Consider the following 27,013-nt stretch of genomic DNA (forward strand, 5'->3'; position numbering starts at 1 on the left):
TTCTTATGATCAAACTTAGTAATTCATTCGTTCAAAAAAGACATTTGCAAACTATGTATGACGGGAGTAGAAAAAGTGTGAATATTCGTGAGATGACCTTTTCCACCAGTTCGCCAACCTATGCTAGCATTTGCAAGCCCCCAAGCTTTACCCTACGACAAACCTAAGAAGTTGAATACAGATCGAAAGAATGCGCTTATCCAAATCAATCACAAAAAAAGATACACAATGAAAGTATCATGCATAGTGAAGAGTGCTGTTTTATCGAAACAACCCCCGTTTCCTCGGCGTCCTCCCCCCATCCGCCGTCGCCACCGCTTCCTGCGCCGAACTCGAAGTCCCCAACGCAGGCATAGTATGCGCATGTACCAGCGGCGGCGCCTCAATATGTCTCTGACCCTGATATGGCGTGTTGTGACCCTGATACGGCGTTCCTTGTAACTGCTGCTGTTGCTGCTGTTGGTACGGCGGTAATTGCTGCCAATTCTGCTGGTAGCTTTGCTGGTTATAACTATCGTTGTAACCGTTGCTGATGACTCTGTGCGGCGTTTGGGGGACGAATTCGTTTGGTTGGGTTTGGTGGGGTTGTGTGTGGTGCGTTTGTTGTTGCTGGGAGCGGAGGAGGCCGAAGGCCCAGTTTGAGAGGTTGAAGCCGCCGAAGATTATTATGGCTGTGAAGATCTGGGTGGGGGGTGTTAGTCTGAGGTGGGGTATATATTTGGATTTTGGTGGTGGTGGTGGTGGTGGGGGTGTTGGGGGCTGCGGGTGCGGGATCTACTGCGCTGAATGCAATCGCAGGACTGGGTATATTGGTTGTGCGAATGCGTATACGCAGAATCAATGTGCTCGCGCCGTTCGTAGGCAGGGCTATGCACACTAGCAACCCATCTTCTAACGACGATGAGGAGGATGCAACATACCATAGACTTATAACTAAACTCCTCAACAAAAGAGTTAAAGATCATAGCAAACGTCTTCGCCGTCACCGTCGCTCTTGCAACTTTCTTCGGATCGCGATTCATGCACGTCTCCCAGACACCACATGCCCTCTCCATAGCCGGCACGACTTCCTCCGGCCGACACCGGTTCCGGTTGTATTCAATGGCGCATCCGGCGATTTCGACCATGACCTCCGACGCGTGTTTGGAGGATTCGATGTCGACGTCGGTCATGACACCCGCCCAGGCGGAGTAGACGATGTAGATGAAGAGGCTGCCGAGGAACATGTTGACGGTGAGTTGGAGGTAGTAGGATAGTACCGAGGGGAGGTTGGGGTGCGCTTCGACCCATGAGAGGAAGCCGCCTACGCTCATGGCGAGAGTCTGCTGGACGGGCCCCGCCTCTTTGGGAGGGACTTGGGGTCGTCTCTGGTCGTTGTTGTCGGAATCTTCGCCGTCGTCGTCATGTACCGTGGCGCGCTTCTTGGACCGTGAGCGCTCTGACCGGCGCTTGACTATGCGGTTCTCGGCTTTCTTGGAGTAGTACTTTTGCGACACGTCCTTGTCCCGCTCTCCTCTGTCCCGCTCTTTGGTGGGGCTCGGCGTGGACATGAAGGTCCGCTTGAACCAGCTGTCTCGCCGCCCGCCCTTTGCATCGCCGTTGCCCAGCCGCCCCATTTTGCTCGCCAATTGTGTGTCTGGTGTGCCAGGGTCGCTGTCTACCTGTGGTGTGCCGGGTGTTTCCCCGCCTGAGCTGAAGTCGAGGTCGTGTGAGGGCGTTCGCATAGACCACGGGCTGGGTTGGATGTGTGCGGGCACCGAAGATGCGGGTGTGGACGGTAGCGGCTTGCTGGGATCGCGGCTGAAGTATGTCATGCGGTTGTCGGGGTCGCGCAGCCGATTCGGTGTCGCGAAACCGTTCTTGGAGGGAGAGTCTAGGACGGAGTGAGGGCCTGGCTGGCCGAAAGAAGGCCCTGAAGTCAGCGGTTGTGTTTCCCCATGTGTGTTCCTTCCGAATGCGAAAGAGGGGCCTGGGGACTCACGCTTCTTTTGTTGGCTGGCAGCGAGGAAGGGCGATTGAGCGTCGATGGGGCCAGTTTGGTTCGTCCACTCAAAGTCCATGGGCGTCGTCGAGGGGCGGTGACTTCGCGACATGATGTTTGCCAACGAAATTGCGGGACAGGTGGAAGGTTCGATTCGGTGCGTGCGTCGTGGCGTGTTGCGCTGTTGTTGATCAACACTTGTGTGTCTAGGGTCACAGTTGCGGACTTCCGGCACTAGTCTCGATTCGGGTCACTACAGTTGCAATAATGTTGTAGGTTTGATTGCCGCTGGCGAAGAGAGCACTGTTATTTTGTATGTAAGCACGAAAGTGAGACGCGCAAAACATCGTGAATTAACCGAATGCACGGGCATGTCTTAGTGCTTTGGGAGGACTGCTAGTGGGAAGTCATCCTCTCTGCCAGCTTCCTTAGAGTTCATAGAATTTCATAGTAGTAGGTATAGTACAGTGAAGATCAAGATGCAATGCCTCTGAAAGGCCCCCATATGAACAGAACTCCCTAGAACAATGATAGCCGCCTTCTCCTGTTAGGCATCTCTCCTGGCCAAGTAGGTGGCATGACGGGTGAGACTCCCAGTGATTCCGCAAGCAAACACAACTCATCGTGCTGAATTTTTCCACCGCCCTCCCCAGTCTGACACCTCTCGAAACAGCTGTGTCTCAATCGTTGACTACGCTCCTTCTAGGCAGGCGTAAGGCCAACCTGTGTACCGTTCATTGAGGCCAGAGTCAGTGTGAGACCCTCTCGCCATGGGCCCGGGTCTCGGCTCTCCATGGTCTTGAACTCCTGCACCAGACGCACAGTCACGTAGCTCGCCTCAGTAAGCGCGTACTGCTGTCCGAGGCAGATGCGTGGGCCGCCGTTGAAGGGCAGGTATTCCCAGCCTGGGCGGAGTGTCTCCCACCTCTCAGGCTTGTACTCGTCTGCATCTGGGCCGTAGAGGTCGTGGCGGCGGTGCATGGTGTATGGTGAGTAGCCGACGGTCGTTCCCTTGGGTACGAACAAAGGTGCTTGGCCGTCTGGGCCACCACCTCGGGGCAGGACAGAGTCGCGGATAGCAAGGCGAGAGTTACCGGGGACGACTGGGTGGAGACGGAGTGCTGGACAGAATTAGTATAGCGATGGGATCAGCTCGATGGACAAACTTACATTCGTTGAGGCACCACTTGACGTATTTAAGGTTCCTCAACTCCTCATACGTCGGTGTGCGACCTCCCAGTGCCGCAACCTCCTCCCTCAACTTGGCATAAATATCAGGCCTCTTCGCAATCTGGAAGAACATGTTGCTGAGCAGACTAGCAGTCGTGTCACGTCCGGCAAGCAGGATGTTGATGAGTTCCTCACGGATGCGCTTCTTGTCGGTAGTCTGCTTGGCCACTTCTTGGATAAAGTAGTACTTGTCGTCCTTGCCTCCAGCACTCTTCTCAGCATCCAATTCTTCCCTGAAACGGAGCGCATCGTCGACGAACTTGTCGACGTAGGCGTGGCAGATGTTGATGGCCTTCTTGCCCTCTGGGTTCTTGCGGAACCGGTCGAAGATGCCCCAGCGGGTGCGGGTCGTGATGTCGTCTTGTGCGGTGGTGAATGCTTTGCTGAAAATGACGTCCTCGTTGTTTGCGTCTTCCTGGCCGACCATGCGGAGCGAGTTGGTGGAGTGGTTGAAGAGGAACTCGGTTGCGGTGTCGATGGTCAAACGGAAAAAGAGCTCTTGTAAATCGACAGTAGCGCCATCCTTGGGGATGTGCTTGAGCATAAGCTTGAAGTGCCTCTCAAACGCCTCGATATCTGCAACTTGGTCGCGAGCGAAGTTGGGTCGCAACAAGTGACGGCTATTAGCCCACCGCTCACCATCCGCGTTGAAGATACCGTGGCCTAAAAGAGGAGTAAAAGCACCCTGCCTGTGACCAAAACCGTAATCCTTGAACTTCAAACTCAAGATCGTCTTGACGTTCTCCGGCTCGCAGGTCGCAATGAAAGGCATGGTAACCAGCCTGTTATGGAAAGTGTTACCGAGCCGTCCAAAGCGCTTTCTGTTCTCTTCCAGCAGGATGTGGTGCTTGCTGTTGTATGCCATGACCTTCACATTGTCAATTCCGAAAATGGGGTCTTTGTGGAACTGCGCCGTGCAGGGTTGGCAGCCATTCTCTTTCTTGAAGCGCTGGCGCGCGAGGTAGAGGGCAATACGGGTGTATAGGATATAGGAAATGGCGGCTCCCGCAACGATGAAAAGTAGTGGCGATTGCCCCATGGTGTCTGTAGGAATTGTGTTGTTGGAGAAAGGTAGTGGTTTTCGGAAAAGGTTTTAGTGATGACGTCGAGGAATGTCGATCGTGGGTAGCCGCGTCTTCGTGGGAGCTATTTGTATGCCTTCGTCGAGGCAGTCGCGTTTATTCCACGAGGTGTTTAACCGGTGCCTCGCAACGAACCCAGTTGTTGATGTGGAAAGAGTGATTGCAGGGTAATAGACACAGCCGCTCTCAGGTCCGCCTTGAATCCACAGTATGAAGCGTTTCCAAGGTCTGTTGTCGAGCCAAGTCCAGGTAACAGACACCCAAGTCCTCTTCCCCTTGTCTTACGTCCGTATGCAATCAATGTCTCTTTTCTTACTCGCAGAAAGATTTGTCGTGCGACTGCTCGGCCGAGGTCCGATAACTGTTCGGTCTCCGTTGTTCTTCCGCTCTCCGCGGTGTTGTCCAAGAATCCCGGTATTACCACCAAGAGGCGGATGGTCGTTCAGTATAGCCACGGGCTTGGCTGAGTAATCCCAAGGTTTGTCGTAAAATGTCAACACAGCAAAAATATATCACTAGTCACGGGGCCAGCCACTCTCTTATACCACCAACACTCGTCCGAAATTCTAGGGGTTCCACAAGGCCATCGTCTAACACGCCCACGGCACACTTACAATTTGAGCATTCAGCTCCGGACACGGTGCAAAGCGGCGCCCGACTGCTGAGGTAAACGCCCATTCGGAATGGAATGCGCTCGCGGAGGCTAGAGCATAGCGTGCGTAGGTTTTCGGTGATGCCGCTGCTGCACCATCCCTGCTCTGCCCCGTTACCGAGGCTGATTCGCGGGGGTCGTGATTCGCCAAATCTGATACAGAAGATCTGCGAATTCGCATGTTGGACCTAAACGGGTTACTGCCCGATGGTGTTGTATGCATGCTCGGAGGACTCGGAAGTTACTGTAATGAGGTGGGATGGGTAGTCATGTGTTGCAGGCGAGAAGGGAATGTTGCTTGTTGCGGGAATCATCAGAGTCAGCTAGCTAGAAGGAAATCATAGGTCCATAGGGAAATTGTCACAATGTGACACAGGCTACGATAGTGTGCACAGTCAGCTCATAACTTTAATTCGACGCTTTGCACTTGGAATACGATGTATACAATGTTGCTACATGCCAATGTCTTGAGTTGCTGATGGTGAAGTCGATACACGTCACCCGCGTGCGCAAGCGCAAAGCCCACGTTTGGGTCTGTCCAAACGGCCCGCTGCACGAGGCAGACTCCACTTCACATGCTGCCTCCGAGGGTATAGCGTGGATCACTAATCCGATGAGATCCACTTCATGTGATTGATCGTTTCCTTCTCTAGGTATTCATATACCTGTGTGTAGTCTTTGCACACATGCTTCGCATCCCAACCGTCACTCCCACCCCGATCTTCTCCATGCTCGTCGCCAGGGAAGCTTGTCGCAGCCCCTTCCAGCGCCACATCTCCAGCGCACATTATCGCCTGTCTAATGTATTCGAAGCAGTGGTTGATGTGCCATGGCATCTTGACAGGGTTCGCTGACACAGGTGACGCGACCATCAGCTTCATGGAGTTGTAGGCGCCCAGTATAGTATAGAGACAGTGCAGCTGATGCGTTACGGATGTGGTGAAGACGGTATGATTGGGATAGTCGTGTATCGGGTGTGGGAGGTTTGAGTACTCGGAGGGCTTCTTCACGTTGACGTAGCCCAAGCCCTCTATGGACATCGTCAGCACTGTTCAACTGTGAGGAACCAGAAAGATGCACATACCTGGTACGATGCTCAGCCATGCATGTTGCGTCTCGTTACTCCAGAACTCTGCCGCATCTTCTGGGGCGAACACAGAACTGGGCTTGAAGCTCACAATCTGTTGCGAGAACGTTGGCGCGAATCCTGTAATGTCTCCCGCGAGCTCGTATTGATGGCTTTTCGCATGCTTTTGCCATCTCTTCTCCACCAGCAACCCCACAATGACGAGGAGAAGCGCCGTGTCCAGTATCCAGCGATAGCCCTTCAGCCTTTTCCACACCGTCTTGCGTCTTCGTCTCGGCCGGACTGCATCTTCTGTGTCCCAGTCGTCAACCTCCGTACTTGAATCCGAGTGATCGTCGGTGTTGCGTAAGGCGTCGTATCGTTGGTCGGGCTTTAATGGGTCGTTGGTCGCGAAGGCCATGATGGAAACGTCGTGAGTCGACTTGTGTGGTGCGAATGCTGGCATTACTGTAGCTGTGGTTTGGTAAGGATAAATGGGTAAGCGCGTGTATACAATGGCGTTGACGCGGCATCGTCTTCATCTGCTTTGGTGCTCAAACGTATACTGCGACGCCAATCGTTAGATGATACGTGATCCGGCTTGGAGGACGACGATCGGCAAGCCGAGCCCTGGATCATTAGCATAGATCAAATACATTATTAGAAGTATCAGCTTTCGGAACGCATTGTAACAGCATGCGCGTATATGTACGGCGTGCTGCATTGCATGTCATCGCGCAAGAGGCAGGCACGAGTGGCAGACGCGCCGCGATAGACATCAGCGCAGACATTACGATGACGCGAACTCAGATCGAAGTTCAGATCGAAGGAAGAAGGCAACGCAACAATTTCGTTCATATTCATGGTAGAGTTAGAGGGTTGGCGTCGGCGACGATGCTTTGGACGCGATGACGCTAATTGGAGTCTATCGATAATCACGCCAAGGACTCCCTAGCCCACACCACCTGCCACTGCATTCGGCATCATCACCGACCACCCTCGGACCATGAGATTGAGATCAACGCGCTCCGATCCGACTCATACTCTACAGGTTATCGATGCTCTTTGAGCGAAATTAGAAGACACCATCGCCGCATTACCTCCGGCCCATCCGTCTCCTCGGCCAGTATCAACCAGCATCATCCACTCGCCTTCGCTTCCTCACTCCACAATCCTTATGTGGCGTTTATCAGGAGTCTGCTGTGGTGGATGAAGGATGGAAGGTTCGCTGCTGTTCCTGAGCGCCTGTGCAGCATGCTCCTTGACAGTAGGCAACGTCACTGTCGAGATATCCTCATCAGTAAAAAGACCCAGTGCCTCAACAGACAACTCCTTCCTGCGCGATGGCGACCGTGTCGCTGACGCAGCATGGTTACGCGCGTGCATGCGCTTCTTTCCCAGCGACACAGAATCCCTATGAGCAAAGAGTTCTGGCGACACACCGCCCGAATGTACAATACGAGAGTGCGCGATCGTGACAGAGTCGCGATGGTCGCGGAACTTGGTGTCTGCTTCTTCGAGGTTCGAGAGCTTTCGGATCATTGGTGATAGCTTTGCATTCCTGCCTCTGCTATGCGGGATCTCAACATTGGGTACAACAAGAGAGTGCTCGGAGGGTGGTGATGATCCCATTTCTGGAGCGTGTAGTGGCGTCACTTGAAGGGCGTCTCGAAGCGATATTTCCTCACACGACACGCTCCTGGTTAGAGGCGCGCTTACGGGGCGTGATGAGACGCGAGAATGCGCACCGCTTGTGATGCGGCTATTTGGAGGTACTGTTGCTGCCAGGTCTTCGTCGTCGTCTACCGCGCAGTCGTAGCGAGTAGCCCGACCATCGTCATCAGGGAACACCACAATGGTGGGCTTGAAGCTGTCGGACGGGCTATTCCAGGTTCCCGACCATCCTGCGAGCTTCGAGTTGACTCGATCAAGGCCACCACGTTTGGCGCTTGGGCTGGCAGTTTCTAAGGCATGACTTGCTGACGAGCTTCGTCGTCCCCGCGTCCTGATGGTATGCTCTTCTGGCACATCGTCCCAGATTACCTCATAGCTGCCACTCTTTGTCTCGATGATTTGCATGGTAGGTGTTGCTGGGTCAGCGCTGTCGTCATGGGTGAGGCCTTGCGCGTCCCACGAGGGAGCAATGGCGATGACATGTACGTCTGTCCGTGTAGTAGCTGGCTCAGCTGCAGCGCTCTTCGCTATGTTCATCGTGTTCGGGCATGATGGGCATGACTTGACGAGTTCTGTATGGTTGCTGGCCGACCTGGAGCTCTCTCCGGTATCACTTGCTAGAGTCCGAGTCGAGACTTCTTCCGTGATGGGTGCCGGGGGTAATGAGATCGATTGCTTCGAACCACTTTCTTCGAAATCGACAGTCTTTACGCGACGCAAGGTCTTGAGTTCGGCGTTGATGCTTTCCTGTTGCAATCCGGTCGGTGGAGTGGTTGTGGTACTCTTCGCCTTCTTCTTTATACATGGCTTCAGCGTCACATTCCTACGGCGCGTCTTTGGGTTTGCAAATGCTCTTGCTGGGTCTGGCTCTGACTTTGAACGCACAGCAGTGGACCTGATGGGACTTGGCCTTGCACCCTTTTTGATCTGGTTCTTATTCGGCTCGGGTGTTCGAGATCGCTTGGCCATAGGCTTTGTCTGTTCAACGAGTTGCTTCTGGAGGCTAGCAGATGAAATATTTGGATCGTGGTATTGAGATTTTAGTTCGTATCTGGAGTTGCTGATGGAGCGCTGAGAGCCAGGGCGTGGAGGCCGTAGCTGGCTACGTGTCGGAGTTGGGGTCGGACGGGTTGTATGACGCCCATCCTCCTTCGAGCGCACTGCCTCCAACGCGGCAATCGCAGTCAAGTGTTCATTTCGTTCTTGGCTTGGTACGATCAGTTCGCTTGCAGACCGCTTCAGCGAGCGTCTAGGATTTGCCTTCGAGGGTTGACTCGCTGACAGTCCACTTTGATCGTTGCTCCTTGGCTCGGCATCATGCGAAGCTGTCGCTACGAAGGCAGAGTGAGGTTCGCACTCTTGATCAGGTGTATAAGGAGGAGTGTCCGGGACTGCTTCTTTATCGGTTGTGAGGTACGAGGTGAGCTTGGTGATTAAGCCATCGCCGGAAGTCCCAAGCATGGTAGTTGCAGATTACGATGAATACGTCAACTGGGCAGCAAACATCCGTCAGCGTGTGAGTCGGAGTGTGAAGGGCGATGGCAAGTATCGTGATATATAGATCGTGACGTAGGAAGTTCGGATGTCAGTGATAAGAGGATTTACCTAGGTAGGGTAATGTTCCAGTCGCGAGAAACGTGTGTGCAGTAACAGCCAGGGGAACCGTGCAATGGAAAGATCTGGGCATGCGGAAGGAAAGGTACAACTTGGGGCGGAAGCTCTTACCCTCCACAGAGCCATCATGTTTTGGCCTCGGGAAGTTGCACTCGCATGAGCGTAGCTCAATCGCACTGCCTTGAACAGGCAGGGCATGCTGAAGTCGAGATAGTAGAATGCGATACAAACTCCGGTTTCTACAAAAGACATGCGGAATCAGGCCACCGTTGACGTTATACGGCTCATGCTCTTTTGTAGCTTGCAATGATTACGTATCCATGAAGGCAAAGGCGGCTTCTCACATGTCCACCCCTCACCTGGGCAATGACGGTCGACTGAATACCACTCCCGGTACCGGCCGAACTGGGCAGCTCACTCCATTACTGATTCCGACGTCAAAAGACGGCTTGAGTGTACTCTCTAGAGGCTGAACTATGTTGAACTAAGTACCCGCCCGCCAATGTCGCATGCCCGATCGGGAATAACGCCTGCCTCGGCACCATTTCCGGTCAGCGACTCACATCATGTTCTCGAGCAACGTGCGCATCCGTCTCCACGAACCTCGCGTCATTATTGGGGAATCTAGAAGGTGCTTGCTGTCCACTGCGCACGCTGGTATGACTTAGTGACATCCATGGCAGAGCATCTGTTCCTACATGCCGCTTCTTCGACGCCATTTGCCTGTTTACACGGCTTCTGCGAACGCCATGCCGCTATTGCATTTGTACCCTCGTCGGTCGCAGCCAAACAGACAGCGCACGTGTGTCTGCTGGTATGAATATGCATCAAGATGGCCTCGTGTGCCTGGCTGTCGGGTCGCGTCATCGCGGGATCATCCCGGTCCTGACGGGCCTGTATAAAGGCTGTTGACATTCTTCACAAAGCATCTGTTCAGGCACGCGACCGTCAATCACCCTTCAGAATGCTGTTTATCGCTTCACTCAGCGTTTTGGCGCTCTCCGTCAACCAAGCTTTTGCTGGTCCGGTCCTCACTCGAGATGATAATGCTGCAGCAGCAAATGTCACCACCTGCAATGGCAAACTTTACACCTACGAAGAGCTAGCGGGTTATGGGAAACTTGTCAGCGATGCTCGTGACAAGTTCGGCGACACCATCGGTGGTATTGGAAGCGCCATTGCATTCGAGAAGAAGTCATGGAAGTACAAGAAAGGTTCCTACGAGGGTGTCGTTTGGGGTCTGCCTGATCGTGGCTGGAATACTCAGGGTACCCAGAACACTCAGACCCGCATCCACAAGTTCAGCGTTGTCTTCACACCGGTTGAAGCAACTCTTGAGAAACCGGCCAGTCCAAACTTCCAGTTCTCTTACGTCGATACTCTGCTTCTCACTGGACCTGATGGTACGCCCTTGACTGGTCTGGATCCGACGGAGACCATTACGTACCCTGGGTTTCCCACTCTTCCTTTAGCTAGATGTAAGTTCCACAACCTTATATCAATTAGCAGTACTGATAGTTGCAGACACCGGCAACGGCTTTGGCCAAAATGGAACCGGTGGTGCTCGCGTTCCGCTAGACACCGAGGGCTTAGTTCTCGGAGACGACAAGACTTTCTGGATCAGTGACGAATACGCCGCGTACGTCTACCAATTCGATAAGAAGGGCAAGATGATCAAGGCTGTTCGCACCCCCGAGGCTCTTGTTCCCCGCCGTAACGGAACTGAAAGCTTCAACGCGGCTTCTCCACCCATTTACGACCCTGATCTTGAGATCACGCCCGAGGATCCCGACAGTGGCAGAGGCAACAACCAGGGCCTGGAAGCTCTGACTGCCAGTCCAGATGGCAAGTACCTCTACACCATGCTCCAAAGTGCTACCATCCAGGACGGCGGCAGCTCCGCGAAGAAGCGTCGCAACACTCGCCTTCTCAAGTACCGTGTCAAAGACGACGAGACCAAGCTAGAGGCGGAATATGCTGTTCAGCTTCCTGTGCTGCCAACAGGGCGCGTCGCCAGCCAGTCCGAGATGCACTACATCTCCGAAACCCAGTTCCTTGTCCTTGCGCGCGACTCCAACGCTGGTCACGGAGCAGAAAGCACGTTGTCTATTTACCGGAACGCGGATGTGATCGACATCTCCAAAGCCACTAACGTCGCAGGCACAGCGGCCGATGACATCAAGGGACAAATTGCAAGCAAAGATGGTGTCTTGAAGAGCAGCATCGTGTCTGCTACCTACTGCCCATGGCTTTCCTTCAACAACAACGACCAGCTCGGCAGATTTGGTCTTCACAACGGCGGCGAACAAGACGCGAATCTGCTGAATGAGAAGTGGGAGAGCTTTGCCATGTTGCCTGTTGACAAGGACGATAAGATTGGCAGGAGTAAGAGGCAAGATGAGGACGAGGGGAAGCAATACTATCTGGTGTCTTTCTCGGATAATGACTTCATCACTCAGAACGGTAGGTTCTCTGCTTTCGCATTTCAAAGCCCATACTGACATCGTGTAGGATACATCAACTTTGGTCAGAATAAGTACGTGGATGCGTCTGGTTACAACCTTGACAACCAGGTTTTGGTGTTCAAGGTCAAGCTTCCAAAGGGAGCGAACCCTTTGTAAATTATCATAGATAATGTACGCTATCGCCGAAATTTGCATGCATAATGTACAGTTCATTCACTACAATTACATAATTCGACTACAGCCTCATTCCGAGTCTGAGCCAGAGCTATCTTCCTCATCAGAAGAAGACACTACAACACTATCACAAGAATCCTTTTCACTTCCCATATCCCCATCTCCAAGATCACCCACAACCTCATCCAAACTCTCTTCAATGACGTCATCCATGGTACGCTTCTTCGGGACAAGGGACATGGTACAGCCTCCTCTCGAGTTGCGACTCGTGGCAGCGGAGTCCCTCCTCGAGGCACTGACAGAAGTGCTGGCGCCTTCAACCGCATCTGAGTCTCCAATTTCCTCTTTCGCTTCCTGTCGTTTCATCTTAGCTTCTTGCTTCTTGTCCAGCTCACTGTCCACTCTCTCTATCGCAAGCGCCAACGCCTCTTCTGCTTCGCGTTCTTGAGCGAGAAGTTCGAAGTACACCTTGGCACACATTTGGTTGTGGCTGACCGGTTCTCTCTTCGTAGCAGCGGATTTGCCTATCTTGTATGGCTTCCTCGGTTTCCATATGGAAAGACCTGGTGCTTCTTGGCGGACGACGACACCCGACGGGAGATAAAAGTCCATATCTTCGCTTTTGCCCAGACTAGTCCGGCCGGCTCCACATCCTGGACAGGTCTTCTTATCGCCCGCTAGATAGTACCGTCCGAGACCATGGTTGACGTCGCATCGCCAGGCAAGTTTCTCATCTGCTTTCTGCTTCTTCCAGTAATAGCCGTCGGGAATCTCCTGACCGTGTTCCATCGTGGTCGAGCCACTAGGATGGGGACCAAGATCGGGCTCTGGCTCTAGCTCAGGCGTCGTCTCAGGCGTCAGCGCTTTCGGCGGTGGCTTTGGCCGAAGGTAATGAACCACTGCGTCGACAGCAATTTGCCGAGCCTCTTCTTCAGTCGCACCAGCACTCACGGCTTTCCAGTACGCATCCTTCGCGACAGCATTGTGACAAGGTCGGTCTGATTTGCGAATTCGAGCAGCCTGTTTGCTAGGCTTCCAACGCATGTCTGGTGCGGGCTGGTGGTAGAAAGACCTCAGTGGCATGTAAAAGTCCATCTCGACAGCGTGATTATCACTGAGCGAGGTGTTGCAGCCTCGACAGTTCTTGCGGCTCCCGGAGTTGTAGTAGTGACCCATTGCGTGTTTGCAACGACAACGCCAAGCGTACTTCTCGTCGACTGAGGTCGGCTCGAAGTAGGCGTTGGGAGGAAGGTGTTGATGTAGTTCCAAAGTCGTGGATCCACTCGGATGGAGCGATGGTGACTTATCCGCCGACGGACCCTTCACGATTGACTGATTCGTCGATTGTTTGCCTGACTCGGGAGCTGTCAATTGGTGCTGAGTAGAGTTACTCCTCAAGACTTGCGTGTCCACGACTTGGTTCTTCTTCCTCCTCTTTCTGGAGGGCTCGGAAGGTGTCTTATCAGATTCAGAATTGCTCAACGACCCACCAATATCTCGTCGAAGGATCTGTGGAGGAGAGAAGGAAGAGGACTCGGGAGTATTCACGTCTGAGACCACGGGGAGATATTGCGATGCACGCGAATCAGCTGTGGTAGTTTCAGGGGACAGGCTTTCACTATTCAGCTGTGATCGAGCAGAATGTTTGGCTTGCTCTCGAAGTCGCTCCCAGGCTGCGATGGTGTCGAGCTTCTTCGGGTAGTCGTGGGCGATGGGACGAATACCCATAGACATAGCTGCTGTAACAACTTGCTTGAAGTTCTGGAATGCATGATCGAGAGCCTGTGGTGGGTTTCCCCACTTAAGTGTCAGCCGGCGCTTGTGATCATTGATCAACCTGGTTCGCCAGTGGTGTACCTTCTCTACGTGCTCGTTGCCGTTGCTTTGCTTGCATGCGCCGGCCTGGTCACCGATGGGCACTCCGGAATCATGGGAACCGAATAGATCTTCGTAACGAGGAAAAGGTTGATGGGATCCCTCTTTTTGTGCATCATCTGGAGACAGGGCATCTACAGGGTCGTGATACAGTTGGGTGAGATCTGACAGTATCCGGGGCTCTTGGTGAACATCAGCAGTCTTTGCTTCGTGACCGATATCGAGTGGACTGCTTGTAATACATTGAGGCTCGTGGAATTTTGACGTTGTGGCCAGCTGCGGGAAAGGAATCCAGTTCCGACGAGATGAGGCCATTCTGTCATCTCTGGTTGCTGCTCCAGGCATGTTCTGACCTTTACGCTTCTTGGATGTTGACAGCTTGACGGCACGACCGATGGGCAAAGTCATACTGAAGTTCTCCTTTCGAAACAGTGTCTGAGATACAGCGTCAAGATCTTCCAATGGACCAGCCTGGTAGCCAAGTTCGTACTCCTTGGTCGAGTATCGTACCATCGTAGGATGTGAGCTGGTACGGTGCCAAGACACGTTGACTCTCTCTGCTACAGGAAAGAGATTGCCAGGACCATACTTTGAGAAGGGTTTGGTGTCGATAGTATGTAGATCGAGGAACGGCGCGCCGTCCATGCCGTCTCCAGCGAGAAGGTGTACAGTGCGGCAATGGCTATTCCAGATCATTTTCTTCGTGATACCGTTGACCTCATGTGACACGGACTTCATGTACTCGGCGATGCTTTGGCGGCCGCTGTTTGTATCTTCAGAACACTGGGCGAGGCGGTCGGGATGCAAGGCATGCGCTATGAAGTTGTTCAGAAAGGTAGCTTCGTAAGCCTTCTGGCTAGCTTGGTAGAGTACGTAGTTCACGTAGTCCACCTTGGAAGGTATACGACGGTTTAGGTGAACACCGGCTCGAGCTCTTTGAACACGCGTAGGGTTCTGGAAGGTATCATTGCTGTTCACAGGAGCTGTTCGGTGTAAGTGAACGGCCTCGACGTGGAGTAAGCTTCTTACCAGCATCGAGTGTAACACCACTGGGTATCCGATGTTGATCGTAGGTTTCCGACACAAAAAGCGAATCTTCCTCCTCGTAAGCGTCCGCAGTTGGGTTGTGATGAGTTGAAGTTGGTATAGCATCGATCGGTATCCGAGATGGAGCGCCAAAAGAGCCATCGCTCCAGTCGATTTCATCCTCGTCAGCGTAGACCATAATTTTGAATTGGTAAATGAAGTTATGAGCAAATGATGGATATCGATGTTCAGAGATAGAATGATGGGATTCGAGAAGGAAGAGAAATATACTCTGATGACCTCGCCGCATAAATCCTGATGCGAATTGGGCGCATATGCAAACAAAAGACATCATTCTAGCGTGCGAATTCAGTCATACTAGAGCCGGATGTGGATGTCCAAGATCCAAAGACAGAGCAAACCAAATGTATGTGCAGCGTTTGTTAGAGACCGGAACATAGACGGCCACCCAAAAGCCGCGTCGTAGGCCCGATGGATGGCCGATTTCGAGGAATAGATCCACCGGGTTCGCGATTGAATGATGCTGGTGGGGGCAAATTTGGTAATGCGGCCTGGGCAGGAGGCTACTGTTCGTTTGATGTTGAGGAATGCTGGTATGTCCGAGCTGAGCGCCAAACGCACTTTTGGGCGCTGAGGACATTGAATGACGCATAGTTCGAAAAGACGGTAAAGTAAACGCGAAGCAGTTGTGCCATAGACAAGGTTAGTGTGCGCATTCCATTCGACTCACACAGGCTATGAGGAGTTGAAGTCATAGCCGACTGGACGCGATGCCGACACACATGTGCGAGTGCCGGTCGTCATTGCGGACAGATGTGTACACCAAGACGATAGCGAGTAGATACGGGGTCGCGAGTTACGACCTTGTAGGTCGGGCGTGACCTGCAGCGTTGGAGTCGTGGAGTGTTGGGTGGAGGTGAGGGCTGGGGCAGCTTGGATGGCGGCGCACGGGCCTGTGGACCCTGAAACTATGTCGATGTGGCATTTCGAGCATCTTGAGGCCTCGAGCTCCAATTGCTCTCTCCACATTCAAAATGGGAAGGAAGCACGTGTCTTCGCTAGCCTTCATTCTCCCCATCTTAGCCAGTACCGCAGATGCGGCGTCAGACCCCGCCCGGCCGCGGGGTGTTGCTCCGGAGTGTAAGTTGCATATGTCACAGCTCAGGGAGAGCTTCCACGTAGACGCTGGAGTATAACTGACAGTAGATGTGTAGTTGCAAAGTACTACAAGGATGCCGAGACATTCACTTGTATCTCGAATCCGGCCATCAAACTCCCAGTCGCACGCCTGAACGACGACTACTGCGACTGCCCCGACGGCTCTGATGAGCCAGGCACCTCGGCGTGCGCCTACCTCTCGCCCCTCTCCCCACCACAGCCCCTAGGCTTCAAGGGCAAAGACGTCAACGCTTCGCCTGCCCTTCCTGGCTTCTACTGCAAGAACAAGGGCCACCAGCCGAGCTACATCCCCTTCACCAACGTGAACGATGGCGCATGCGACTACGAACTATGCTGTGACGGCAGCGACGAATACGAGCGTGTGGGCGGCGTCAAGTGTGAAGACAAGTGCGCGACAATCGGGAAAGAATGGCGGAAGGCGGACGAGGCGAGACAAAAGAGCCTGACCGCTGCAAAGCAACGGAGGAAGGAGCTCATCGCCGAAGCTGGTCGCATGCGGAAGGAGGTCGAGGACCGCATTCAGACACTCAAGACGCAGATAGAAGGTGCGACTCTCAAGGTCGACGGGCTGACCAAGAGCCTCGCCGAGATCGAGAGGGCCGAGCGAGGCAAGGTCGTCAAGGGCGCAGGCAAGGGCGGCAAGATCACAGTGCTGGCCAGCCTCGCCAAGGACAGAATCCAAGAGCTTACCGATAACGTCAACCGCGTGCGAGACGAGAGGAATGCGGCACAATCACGGGTTGAGGAGCTCGAGGGCATGTTGAAGCGCTTCAAGGAGGAGTACAACCCCAACTTCAACGACGAAGGCGTGAAGCGTGCCGTCCAGGCCTGGGAGAACTATGCTGCGCAAGAACGCCCGGGATCCAACAATGCTCTAGACCGCGACCTCGACGAGATTCTCAAGCCAGACTCTGAGAGCGCCATCAAATGGGACGAGTTCGAGACAGTCGAAGAGTCTGACGTGGAGCTCCGTAAGCAGTATTTTCATGACGCATCCAAAACCATCTACTGACTATCGCACGCAGTATACAAGTTTGAGGAGTACCTTCCCGACTCCATCCGTAGCTGGGTAGACAGCAAGCTACGCGACTTGCGTGTCGCGCTCATCGAGAACGGTATCCTCGCAGACCCCACGAGCGGCGACGCTCCCGAATCAAAAGCCATCACCGATGCCAAGTCACAGCTTGACTCTGCGAAGAAGGAACTCGAAGGCGACAAGTCCGAACTCACAAGGCATGAGGAAGATCTCACCAAAGACTACGGACCAGACTCCATCTTCCGCGCCCTCAAGGACCGCTGCACCTCCACTGACTCTGGCGAATACACATACGAGCACTGCTTCCTCTCAAAGACCACTCAGAAGCCTAAGAAAGGCGGTGGCCACACTGGCATGGGTAATTTTGCACGCATTGAATCGATCACCGTCGATGAAGAGCTTCCTGCCGATGGTAAGGGCTTGGGCAGTGGAGAAAGGATTGCAATCAAGTACGAGAATGGCCAACACTGCTGGAACGGCCCCAATCGAAGCACCATGGTCATTCTTGCGTGCGCCGAAAATGACGAGATTTGGAAGATTGTCGAGGAAGAAAAGTGCGTCTACCGAATGGAAGTAGGTACGCCTGCAGTCTGTGGCATCGATGTACAAAAGGCCGTGCCGGCGCACAATGAGCTTTGAAGAAACGAATTTACGTAGAGACAATTGGGCCGGTAGATTTGACGATATTCTGGAACATGTGTCGCTGTCTTTGCTCCCCCACATCATCTGGAGCGCGTTTGGAGTAGATAGCAACCCGATTATCACCAGTTAGCGTGGAGTTAATCTATCCCCAATTTCCCCGCCTCCGCACCTTCCCGCCTCCGTCTACTACGTCATCCGCATCAGGGTCTCCTTAGGAAGAATGATATACCTCAAGCCGGCCTGAACTTAAACTCATGGGTGCCTAGGCATGCGGCTTAACATCAGCTTACTTTGTACACCAGCCCCGCGGGTCGGGTCCGGCAGTTATTGACAATGATCTTCGGCCCGTATGAAATAGTCAATGATATAAGACGCGGCGTTGCGACGCAGCGGCAGAAATAGCGCCTTAAACAACCAGCAATCATAAAAAATGTCCGCGAACGGGTCAACTACAGCAACCTTCCAGAACCACAATGGTCTTCCGATCGCAATCATTGGCGGCGGACTTGGTGGTGCCGCACTCGCCATCGGTCTTCTCAAACATGGGGTCAAAGTGCACATCTACGAAGCCTCTCAGGCCTTCGCTGAGATAGGTGCCGGCGTTGGATTCGGTGCCAACGCCACAACGGCCCTACATCTAATCGATCCTCGACTGCTAGAAGGCTACATGAAACATGCGACGATCAACACAGACCCTGAACGCGAAAACACTTTCAACACGATCAGATGGGGTATGGACGAGCGACGACCCAATGGAGCCAAAGCGGGAGATCTCGGTTTCCATCAGATGGACGCTAAGAAGACACCAGATGCGCCGGCTGGATTTTGTATGCGAGGTCGTATACACCGGGCGCGTCTGCTTGATGAGATGGTTGCGTTGCTTCCCAAGGACATAACAAGCTTCGGCAAAAGCTTCCAAGGTGTCGTAGAAGTGGGTGCCGGGATGCTCAAGATAAGCTTCGCCGACGGAACAACTACTCTAGCCAATGGCTTAATTGGTTGCGATGGCATCAAGAGCAAGGTACGAAGCTTTGTATGTGGTCCAGATGTGAAGCCGGCATACGCTCACGAGGGCGCGATAAGGGCTATGGCCCCAGCTGAAGTGGTCAAGAAAGCGCTGGGAGAAGAAAGGGCGCTGAACGGTACACTGTACTGCGGTTATGGAGGAAGTTGCATCACCTACCCTGTCGACCATGGCGAACTCATCAACATGGTTGCCATGCCACACGATCGATCCCTCACCAGCACTTGGGACCAGGATGACTGGATAGTACCCACGAGTGCGGACGAGGTCCGTGAAAAGTTTAAAGACTTTTATCCGCCACTCATCGATCTTATCGCGAGACATACTCTACCATCTAAATGGGCACTACACACTCTTCAACACGATAAGCCATATTTCAAGGGTCGTATGTGTCTACTGGGTGACAGCGCACACGCCACGACGCCTCACATGGGAGCTGGAGCTGGCATGGCTATGGAAGATGCATTTCTCCTCAGTCGCTTGATAGCTGATGTCGGAAGTTCTGATAATATTGAGGCTGCCTTCAAGGCCTACGATGCTGTCAGACGACCGAGAACACAGGGATGTATTCAGAGGAGTATCGAAAATGGTCTAGCATACAACTTCATGGTGGAAGGGGTAGAAGATGATATGAATAAGCTTGAGCAGAAGCTCAATGAGAACTTTCGGTGGCTTTGGTATGAGGATTTGGAAGAGCAACTGCGCAGGGCGCAAAAGGTTCTAAAGGAAACAAGCGGACATGATGTTAGTCAGCTTTAGCGTGCTCGGGATCTAATCTCGCGCAACTGTTCTAATTTCTTACAATCAATCGCTCTACTTGCATCTAAATCCAGATGGCGTCTATCAATACATACAATGAAATGTCGGCCTTCGCTCCTTCAGTTTGACGATCCAGACCAATGCGGCTTACGTCATAGGCCCGAAGGTTTCGGCGATACCGCCGCTCCCGCCAACAAGTTCCGTCTCCTGCTAAGTCCAGGTACCATCTCGCTTCCAGCGGCTACATATCTCTATGCGGGCACACTTTACCACCTAAAGACTAGATAATCTTTAGGAAGATGCCCGTCAGGGTCTACACCGGCGTGGAACGCCTTGGAAAATTCTACGAGCCAAATACCGCGCGGATGCCGAGATCGACCGAGCTCTGATTTCAAACCATCGGACGGGATGTGCTTAGTAGGGGCGTATATAGCCTTTTTGATCCGTCTGGAGTCTTGTTAGTCAACCCTCACAGCTGCTGTTTTTTGTTTCCTTCAATATCTTCCTACATGTCCGAACTCTCAAACTTACCAAAATCAAACACCCACAACACCAAGATGTCCGCAGACCGCCTCTTCCAGCCGCTCAAGGTGGGCGCTATGGAGCTCAAGAACCGTATTGCCATGGCACCTCTTACACGATTCCGTGTCAACGACGACCATGAGATCCTGCCCATGGCTGCACAGTACTACGGCCAGCGTGCTTGCGTACCGGGAACCCTCCTCATCACCGAAGCCACCCTGGTCTCGAAACAATCTGGTGGTTACCCCAACGTACCCGGTATCTACACTCAGGCTCAGATCGACGCATGGAAACCAGTAACCAAGGCTGTCCACGAGAAGGGCTCGTACATTTACCTCCAGCTCTGGGCCCTTGGGCGTGTAGCAAACAAGGACTTTGCTGCGGCGAACGACATCACCATTAAGTCTTCCAGCGCAACATCCCTTGGCGAGGGATACGCTACTCCCAAGGAGATGACCGTTGAGGACATCAAGCAGAGTATCTCCGACTACGCCCAAGCAGCCAAGAACGCTATCGAGGCTGGCTTCGACGGTGTAGAGATCCACGCTGCCAACGGCTACCTCATCGATCAATTCCTGCAAGATACCTGCAACAAGCGCACAGACTCCTACGGCGGCTCTGTTGAGAACCGCTCCAGGTTCTGTGTCGAGGTCACCCAGGCTGTAGTAGAGGCCGTGGGCGCCGACAAGACCGGCATCCGATTGAGTCCGTTCTCCGAGTTCCAGGGCATGAAGATGAAGGACCCCCTCCCCCAGTTCACAGACATCATGAAGAGACTAGATGCGTTCAACCTGGCCTACCTCCACCTTGTCGAGGCTCGCGTATCTGGTAACGCAGATGTCGAGGGCTACGACTCTCTCGACCCCCTGCTGCCTCACTACACTGGCAAGCTGCTCATCGCTGGTGGCCTCAAGGCCGAGGATGCCAAGAAGATCGTTGAGGAGCACAAGGACCGCGACGTCGTGGCCGTGTTCGGACGCTACTTCATCAGCACACCTGATCTCGTTTTCCGGATAGAGAAGGGCATTGAGCTTACTCCCTACGACCGTGACACCTTTTACGTTCCCAAGAGCGAGAAGGGATACATTGACTACCCTTTCAGCAAGGAGTGGAAGGAGGCGCACCCCAACTTGTAGAGACTGCGCAAGAAGATACCCAGTAGAGTTTGCTTGTTTGGTAGAATAATTAGACAATGATTTCGAGACTCATGTTCTTGTTGTGACAGCTCTGCTCTACTTCGGTCTTGCACAATTTCGGATGTAGCCGTAGGCACGTCCTCGTACTAACAACGCATGTCAGCCCCCATCTTTAGTGCCGTTATTGCGCAACCTGCGGGCCCTCAAACCATACAGCATCTATATATTTGCTGGCTCCAGGAACGAAGGTCGGGATGCGCAACGGCATATGAAGAACATGGACCGCTATGACACGCAGTAAGGATGCAGTCAGCTGTCGGTGCCCGGTAAACACTCGCGGTAAACGTCACAACTCAGCATAACGAGTGACGTAGATGCGAAAGTAGACAATGCCACATGTTACGTGCGCCGGAGCAAAGCTCGGTAGTAGGTTAATATATGTGGCGGGAGTTCATCCGGGGTAATGATCCAAGACCCCTGATTCCCTGCGGTTACTCCACATCAGTCCCCTGGTGGCTAACCTCAGTTGGAACAAAAACCTCCATCGTCCGACGAAAGCAGTAGGTACGCCGTTTCAGTCGCTCGTCATTGGAGAAGGAAAAATGTTTTGAAACAACGCACGAACTTCATCCTCTCACATGCGCATAGCCGTGCCTCCTCGCTTCGGAACTTTTAGATTGATACCTTAACATCCGTTTATGTCGGCTAGTATTCACGGGGAAACAAGCTGGATATGTTTAGCTCTGGCGACGATCGCGCGATGAGTGTGGTGTGGGTATAAGAAGGGGAGGAGTGTGCAGGAAACTGTGTGCTGCGGACTCTCACGACACTCACGATGCACTTCTCCACCTCAGTACTCGGCAGCATTGCTGCGCTCTGCGCAACTGCCAATGGCGCCCTTACTCGTGTCAACGACTTCGGAGCGAACCCATCCAACCTCCAGATGAACATCTACGTTCCTGCCAAGGTTGCGGAGAAGCCTGCGATCATCCTCGCCGTACGTGCTTCCATCACACCCACTTTGTAACGATCGGGGTTCTAACATGTGAACAGTTGCACTACTGCGGCGGCACCGGAGAAGCCTACGCCCAGTCGACAAAGTACAACAGCCTCGCCGAGCAAAAAGGCTTCATCAACATCTTCCCCTCCACCAAGAAAGACAACAACTGCTGGGAAGTCAACACAGCCAAGGGCCTCTCCCGCGATGCCGGCGGCGACAACCAAGGCCTCAACAATATGATCCAGTACACGATCAAGAAGTACAACGCCGACCCCACCAAGGTCTTCGTCACTGGCAGCAGTTCCGGATGCATGATGACCAACGTCATGATGGCCACCTACCCAGACGTCATCGCCGCAGGATCATGCTACTCCGGTGTCGCAGCGGGCTGTGTTGCAGGCAGCCCCGGTGCCAGCCCCAGCACGGCAGACCCGCGATGCGCAAACGGCCAGGTTATCAAGTCGCAGGCTGAATGGGTTGCCCAGGTCAAGGCTATGTACCCTGGCTACAGCGGCACTTACCCTCGCATGGCGACTTGGCACGGAACTGCTGACTCGCTCGTCAAGATCCCCAACTTGGGCGAGCAGTTGAAGGAGTGGAGTGGATTGCTGGGTGTTTCGTTCTCGAAGAACGAGACGAACACTCCGCAGAGTGGGTACACGAAGATGGTCTATGGTGATGGGACGAAGCTTGTGGGGTACAGTGCTCTCAACGTTGGTCACACTGTGCCGGTGCATGAGGCGGAGGACCTCAAGTGGTTCGGACTTTGAGTGGAATGATGAGACTACGACACAAATTGTTAGCCTAGTTTGAATGTAAATATCTTTGAACGTCAGTGTGAATATGAGTTTTCCACCTCTTAATGTTCAAGCGTCAGAAACGACATTCCCGTGCTGTTACTCGCTCGCATGCTGATGCGGATTTGCGAACGCTGGAATGGAGAAGCTCTTGACCAACGCATCGGTCCGTAAACGCGGGACGAGCTGCATATCCAAAATGTTGCCATCCTGTTGCTGTGATGGTATATTCTTTGAAGTCGCGATAAGATTAGGGGCCCAATATTCCACCTTGCGATCGATATGGCCTTGAATTAGTAGTTCGAAAATAGGGGTATATTCGTGACTTCGTGGCGGCCAGCAACTACCTCATAACCGGCGGTCTTGCCTCTTTATTGAATGCCATCCTACTGCACAGCCATTCCACCGCCTCTTGCACACCAGTCCCCGTGAGAGCACTGCAGGGAAGCACTCTGCTGTCCCTCACGTTTCCACCCTTCTCCCCCTCGAACACTCTTCTCACAAAGCCCTCTTTGATCCTCACCACTTCAACGCAATCTTCGCGATCTTGCTTATTCGCCAGTATCAATATCGGCACGCCGCTAGCATCCTCGTTCGCAAGCACGCTTTCCAAAACCAACTTGCACTCATCCAGCCGCCCAATATCTTCTATGCTTGCTGCATTGTTCGCGCTCATGTCGGCCAGCGTAGCGTTACCCACATCACTGCTATCTATAACGAAGACGATGGCGTGACAGCTGCTGTAGTACGACTGCCAAAGCCCGCGCAAGCTATGCTGGCCGCCGACGTCCCATATCTTGAGGTAGATGGGTGGATTTGGAGGTGGAAGGGCGATGGTCGCGACGTTTTGGCCGACGGTAGGGACGGTCTTGAGGTTGGGGTGTGAGGCCGAGTAGGTGCCTTTTATCTGCTCGAGGAGCGTTGTCTTGCCGGCATTGTCGAGGCCTAGGAGGAGGACGGAGTACTCTGCGATACGTTAGTTTTAGTGCGGTTGGTGCATCGAGACTTAGGATGCGTACCTTCCTTACTAGTCGCATGGAGATATATCGACTTGAAAAGGTGATACATGGTTTGCGCGACGCGTTATGTCGACGCGCGCTTCACATGGCCGGCGGGTGAGGGTCTACGGCGCGCGGTTGATGGGGAACGTGTCATAGCATCGCTATCGATAAGCCCCGTCATCTCAACCAGCGACCTTTCCCACCACCTACTTTGACATTTGCAAGGGCGAGCAAGGCAGTGTAAGTCTTCGAAGACATGGATGCATATACACATGCTAAAAAACACAGGAGCCCACGGGCGAGCCAAGCAGTGAACCCAAGCTTAACCGAAACAGATCCTTCTTTCGACCTCCAAAAGCCACCATGTCTACGCCATCCGCGGCCTGGCCCATCGCCGACACCATCCTGGCCGAAAAGCTTCCGGACCTAATCCAGCAAGCGACTCACTACCACCAAATTTCGAAGGGCGCCAATGAAGCAACCAAAACGTTGAACCGAGGCACCTCCGAGCTCATCATCATGGCTAGCGACGCCGAGCCCCTCGCCATCACGCTTCATCTTCCACTCCTGTGTGAAGATAAGAACGTGCCGTTCGTCTATGTGCCCAGTAAAATGGCGCTGGGACGAGCGTGTGGCGTCGGTCGCTCGGTTGTGGCTGTCAGCCTCACTAGCAATGAGGCGAGTGATTTGATGGGACAGATTAGGGCTATGAAGGATGCGGTGGAGAGAATTGCGATTTGACGATGAAGAGTGGGTCTGGAAATGACTGGTCTCTAAGTTATTGAATCCTGGTACTGGTTTGGAATGGGGATGGACGGTAAGGTTTGCGCGACCTGAGACGTATGATCGCTCCGGAACACACTCTTTAGACAGATAGAAATATCAAAATTTTCTCCGGATCCCATCTCGTCTCGGCCCAGTCTTGTACCGGTGATGTTGGCACCTGATCAGCTCGTCTGAGGAACCTGATACCACGAGCCTCAGTGTTGCGTGCCGCCTACATGGTATCTGATCTGAACAAGCTGACAAACGTTGCTTACATATAGGCGGCACGCAGCATGGCGACCGATTCAATGCTCTTCAACTATTTTGAAGCCCTCGGGGTTGTTCTCGACTAGTAGTGCCCATTTTGATTCGTCGTTAATGTGATCACGCAACGCCTCCCAATCTGGATCTGGTCTATCGGACGGTTTGCCCATTTTCGGATCGTTATGATAGTTTTCCCAGCGCTGCAGGAGACTCATGACCTCAGTAATGTCTTCCCCTATCCCTCTCCCCATGCGTCGGTTCTCCGTTTCTCGCAGTGGTAGGTATGGATATGACGGATATTGGCCAGTCACACCGCATCCTTCCGCTATTATATCGCTTATACCCCGGTACACATCCCGAGGAGTCTTTCCGTTCTCATCCCTCAGTGTTGGGTTGGCGCCACACCTGAGCAGAATTTGACATAGCGTATGAGTGTCCAAGGGTTGGCCAGCAATGTTACACACGGTGCGTAACTCATCGGACGCGACTTCCTCTTTAGTGTGAGTGGCCAATAACATGAAAACCGTTATATCTGTGTCCGCCTCAAAGCCGGCCCCACCATAGGCGACATGAGGTGCATAGTCCAAATCTGACTCTCCCACACAAGACCCATGATTAAGCAGAAGCTCAATGCATTCGAGTGTTTGTTTGCCCGACTTACTTAATATCGTATATGGAAGAAGTGAATCGTGACGACGACTCGTCACGTTCAGCATACGCTCGCTATTCACATTGAGCATACGCTGCAACATTGCTGCATCCGTCTCCAAATTGATGAGACCCTCCAGAACTTCCGGGGAAGGAAGCTTCGATGCCTTTACCGCCAAGGACCAGTCACGTCCACCACAATGAATCAAGGCCGCTCTTAGTCGACGCTTCAGTGATCTTGCTCGGCCTTTCTGAGCTTTCGCTTGGTCAGCATCGTGATCAGGGCCCGGTGGCAACACAGTGACTTTGTTTTTGCGGAGTTTCAATCCAAAAGTGATCATGGAGTCTAGATCCTCTGGCTCAAACGTATATCCTTGTTGTAGGATATAGTCCCACATGTTGCCCGATCGATCGGGATCAAAACGATGATTTGCCGCAAATGCTATCGATTCTCGAAGGATTATCGCAGGCTCAATGTTTAGAGCAAGTAGAAGCTCCAATCTCTCGTCATTGCTGAGCGTAGAAGAGCCAATGACATTATAAGTCAACGAGTCCAGGGACTCAATCGATCGCCAGTCTTGACGGTCGTCCAGAATCGTCTCTATATCATGACGGTCGTCCAGGATCGTCTCTGTGTCATAAACCGGGTCGCCTGACTCCACTTTCCAACCTAGTTCAAAGATTCTGCGGGCATTTGGGTGCCTTCTTGACATAACTGCAGGATCTATCAGCCGGTAAGCAGATTTTGCTTTACGCTCGTTGATGGCAAAACGTAGCATTGAAAGCTTCTCGCCGGGTGTATGTAGCTGCAGTGCTCTCCATTCAGGCCACAAGTGCTGTAAAATCTTCAAAACACCCTCCCTTTCCCCAATGATAGCAATCTTGAAAGCCCGACGCACAGCATCTTCTGCTTCCGTATGAGTTTGTGGGAGATGCTCAATGATCCAACGAACGGCCTCAAGTGTGTTTGCATTGCATGCAACCTCCAATGGGGTTTCAAAGGCCAGATTCTTTAGCAGCAGAGAGTCGTGATTGATTGAGTCCTTGGTGAATTTGAAACGTGTTTTGACTAGGATATCGGTGTTGTTTTGGCGCGCAGCTAGATGAATGGGATAGTCGCCATCGTCGTTGGGTACATCCAGTGGAGCACCTTGGTCTAGACAATCGATGATGCCGTCCGGGTCGTTATAAGTGAAACCATCCATGAGGTCTTGCCATAACTTCTTCCGCACTACGGGGTCGAGTTCCAAGGGCGGATTTAGTACCCTTTGAAGCATACTTTCGTCTACCAAGAGATGGTCTGAGTAGTCAAGTCCCAGATGGAAAGGCCATCTTGGCTTTGTCCAAGGCCAATGCTTCCATGCCAACCAAGCCATTTGG

General features: G+C 53.0%; 11 protein-coding genes across 11 annotated transcripts; 5 read left to right on the forward strand and 6 right to left on the reverse strand.

Annotated features, from left to right (window-relative positions):
• Positions 1-837: 837 nt before the first annotated feature.
• On the reverse strand, positions 838-2,093 carry J4E92_010806 (uncharacterized protein; the record flags this gene model as incomplete). Its single annotated transcript, XM_051502141.1, has 2 exons — positions 838-867; positions 921-2,093. 2 exons carry the CDS (start codon positions 2,091-2,093, stop codon positions 838-840), a joined length of 1,203 nt encoding a protein of 400 aa, XP_051347672.1.
• A 590-nt stretch (positions 2,094-2,683) lies between these two features.
• On the reverse strand, positions 2,684-4,250 carry J4E92_010807 (uncharacterized protein; the record flags this gene model as incomplete). Its single annotated transcript, XM_051502142.1, has 2 exons — positions 2,684-3,102; positions 3,152-4,250. 2 exons carry the CDS (start codon positions 4,248-4,250, stop codon positions 2,684-2,686), a joined length of 1,518 nt encoding a protein of 505 aa, XP_051347673.1.
• A 1,300-nt stretch (positions 4,251-5,550) lies between these two features.
• Positions 5,551-6,477, reverse strand: J4E92_010808 (uncharacterized protein; the record flags this gene model as incomplete). The annotated part of the gene is made up of 2 exons (XM_051502143.1): positions 5,551-5,975; positions 6,030-6,477. 2 exons carry the CDS (start codon positions 6,475-6,477, stop codon positions 5,551-5,553), a joined length of 873 nt encoding a protein of 290 aa, XP_051347674.1.
• Positions 6,478-7,172: 695 nt separating this feature from the next.
• On the reverse strand, positions 7,173-8,830 carry J4E92_010809 (uncharacterized protein; the record flags this gene model as incomplete). Its single annotated transcript, XM_051502144.1, has 2 exons — positions 7,173-8,783; positions 8,825-8,830. 2 exons carry the CDS (start codon positions 8,828-8,830, stop codon positions 7,173-7,175), a joined length of 1,617 nt encoding a protein of 538 aa, XP_051347675.1.
• A 1,433-nt stretch (positions 8,831-10,263) lies between these two features.
• On the forward strand, positions 10,264-11,920 carry J4E92_010810 (uncharacterized protein; the record flags this gene model as incomplete). The annotated part of the gene is made up of 3 exons (XM_051502145.1): positions 10,264-10,777; positions 10,824-11,762; positions 11,811-11,920. The coding sequence occupies 3 exons, from the start codon at positions 10,264-10,266 to the stop codon at positions 11,918-11,920; spliced, it is 1,563 nt and encodes a 520-aa protein (XP_051347676.1).
• Positions 11,921-12,007: 87 nt separating this feature from the next.
• J4E92_010811 (uncharacterized protein) lies at positions 12,008-15,038 on the reverse strand (the record flags this gene model as incomplete). The annotated part of the gene is made up of 2 exons (XM_051502146.1): positions 12,008-14,796; positions 14,843-15,038. 2 exons carry the CDS (start codon positions 15,036-15,038, stop codon positions 12,008-12,010), a joined length of 2,985 nt encoding a protein of 994 aa, XP_051347677.1.
• Positions 15,039-15,894: 856 nt separating this feature from the next.
• Positions 15,895-17,714, forward strand: J4E92_010812 (uncharacterized protein; the record flags this gene model as incomplete). The annotated part of the gene is made up of 3 exons (XM_051502147.1): positions 15,895-16,000; positions 16,075-17,010; positions 17,065-17,714. The coding sequence occupies 3 exons, from the start codon at positions 15,895-15,897 to the stop codon at positions 17,712-17,714; spliced, it is 1,692 nt and encodes a 563-aa protein (XP_051347678.1).
• Positions 17,715-18,147: 433 nt separating this feature from the next.
• Positions 18,148-19,500, forward strand: J4E92_010813 (uncharacterized protein; the record flags this gene model as incomplete). Its single annotated transcript, XM_051502148.1, has 1 exon — positions 18,148-19,500. The coding sequence occupies one exon, from the start codon at positions 18,148-18,150 to the stop codon at positions 19,498-19,500; it is 1,353 nt and encodes a 450-aa protein (XP_051347679.1).
• Positions 19,501-20,057: 557 nt separating this feature from the next.
• On the forward strand, positions 20,058-21,158 carry J4E92_010814 (uncharacterized protein; the record flags this gene model as incomplete). Its single annotated transcript, XM_051502149.1, has 1 exon — positions 20,058-21,158. The coding sequence occupies one exon, from the start codon at positions 20,058-20,060 to the stop codon at positions 21,156-21,158; it is 1,101 nt and encodes a 366-aa protein (XP_051347680.1).
• Positions 21,159-21,993: 835 nt separating this feature from the next.
• J4E92_010815 (uncharacterized protein) lies at positions 21,994-22,928 on the forward strand (the record flags this gene model as incomplete). Its single annotated transcript, XM_051502150.1, has 2 exons — positions 21,994-22,155; positions 22,212-22,928. 2 exons carry the CDS (start codon positions 21,994-21,996, stop codon positions 22,926-22,928), a joined length of 879 nt encoding a protein of 292 aa, XP_051347681.1.
• Positions 22,929-23,298: 370 nt separating this feature from the next.
• J4E92_010816 (uncharacterized protein) lies at positions 23,299-24,023 on the reverse strand (the record flags this gene model as incomplete). The annotated part of the gene is made up of 2 exons (XM_051502151.1): positions 23,299-23,921; positions 23,975-24,023. 2 exons carry the CDS (start codon positions 24,021-24,023, stop codon positions 23,299-23,301), a joined length of 672 nt encoding a protein of 223 aa, XP_051347682.1.
• Positions 24,024-27,013: the final 2,990 nt, after the last annotated feature.

This window comes from Alternaria infectoria (genome assembly GCF_024043175.1).
Source record: "Alternaria infectoria strain BMP 0036 chromosome Unknown scaffold_43, whole genome shotgun sequence".
Classification (NCBI taxonomy): Eukaryota; Fungi; Ascomycota; class Dothideomycetes; order Pleosporales; family Pleosporaceae; genus Alternaria; species Alternaria infectoria.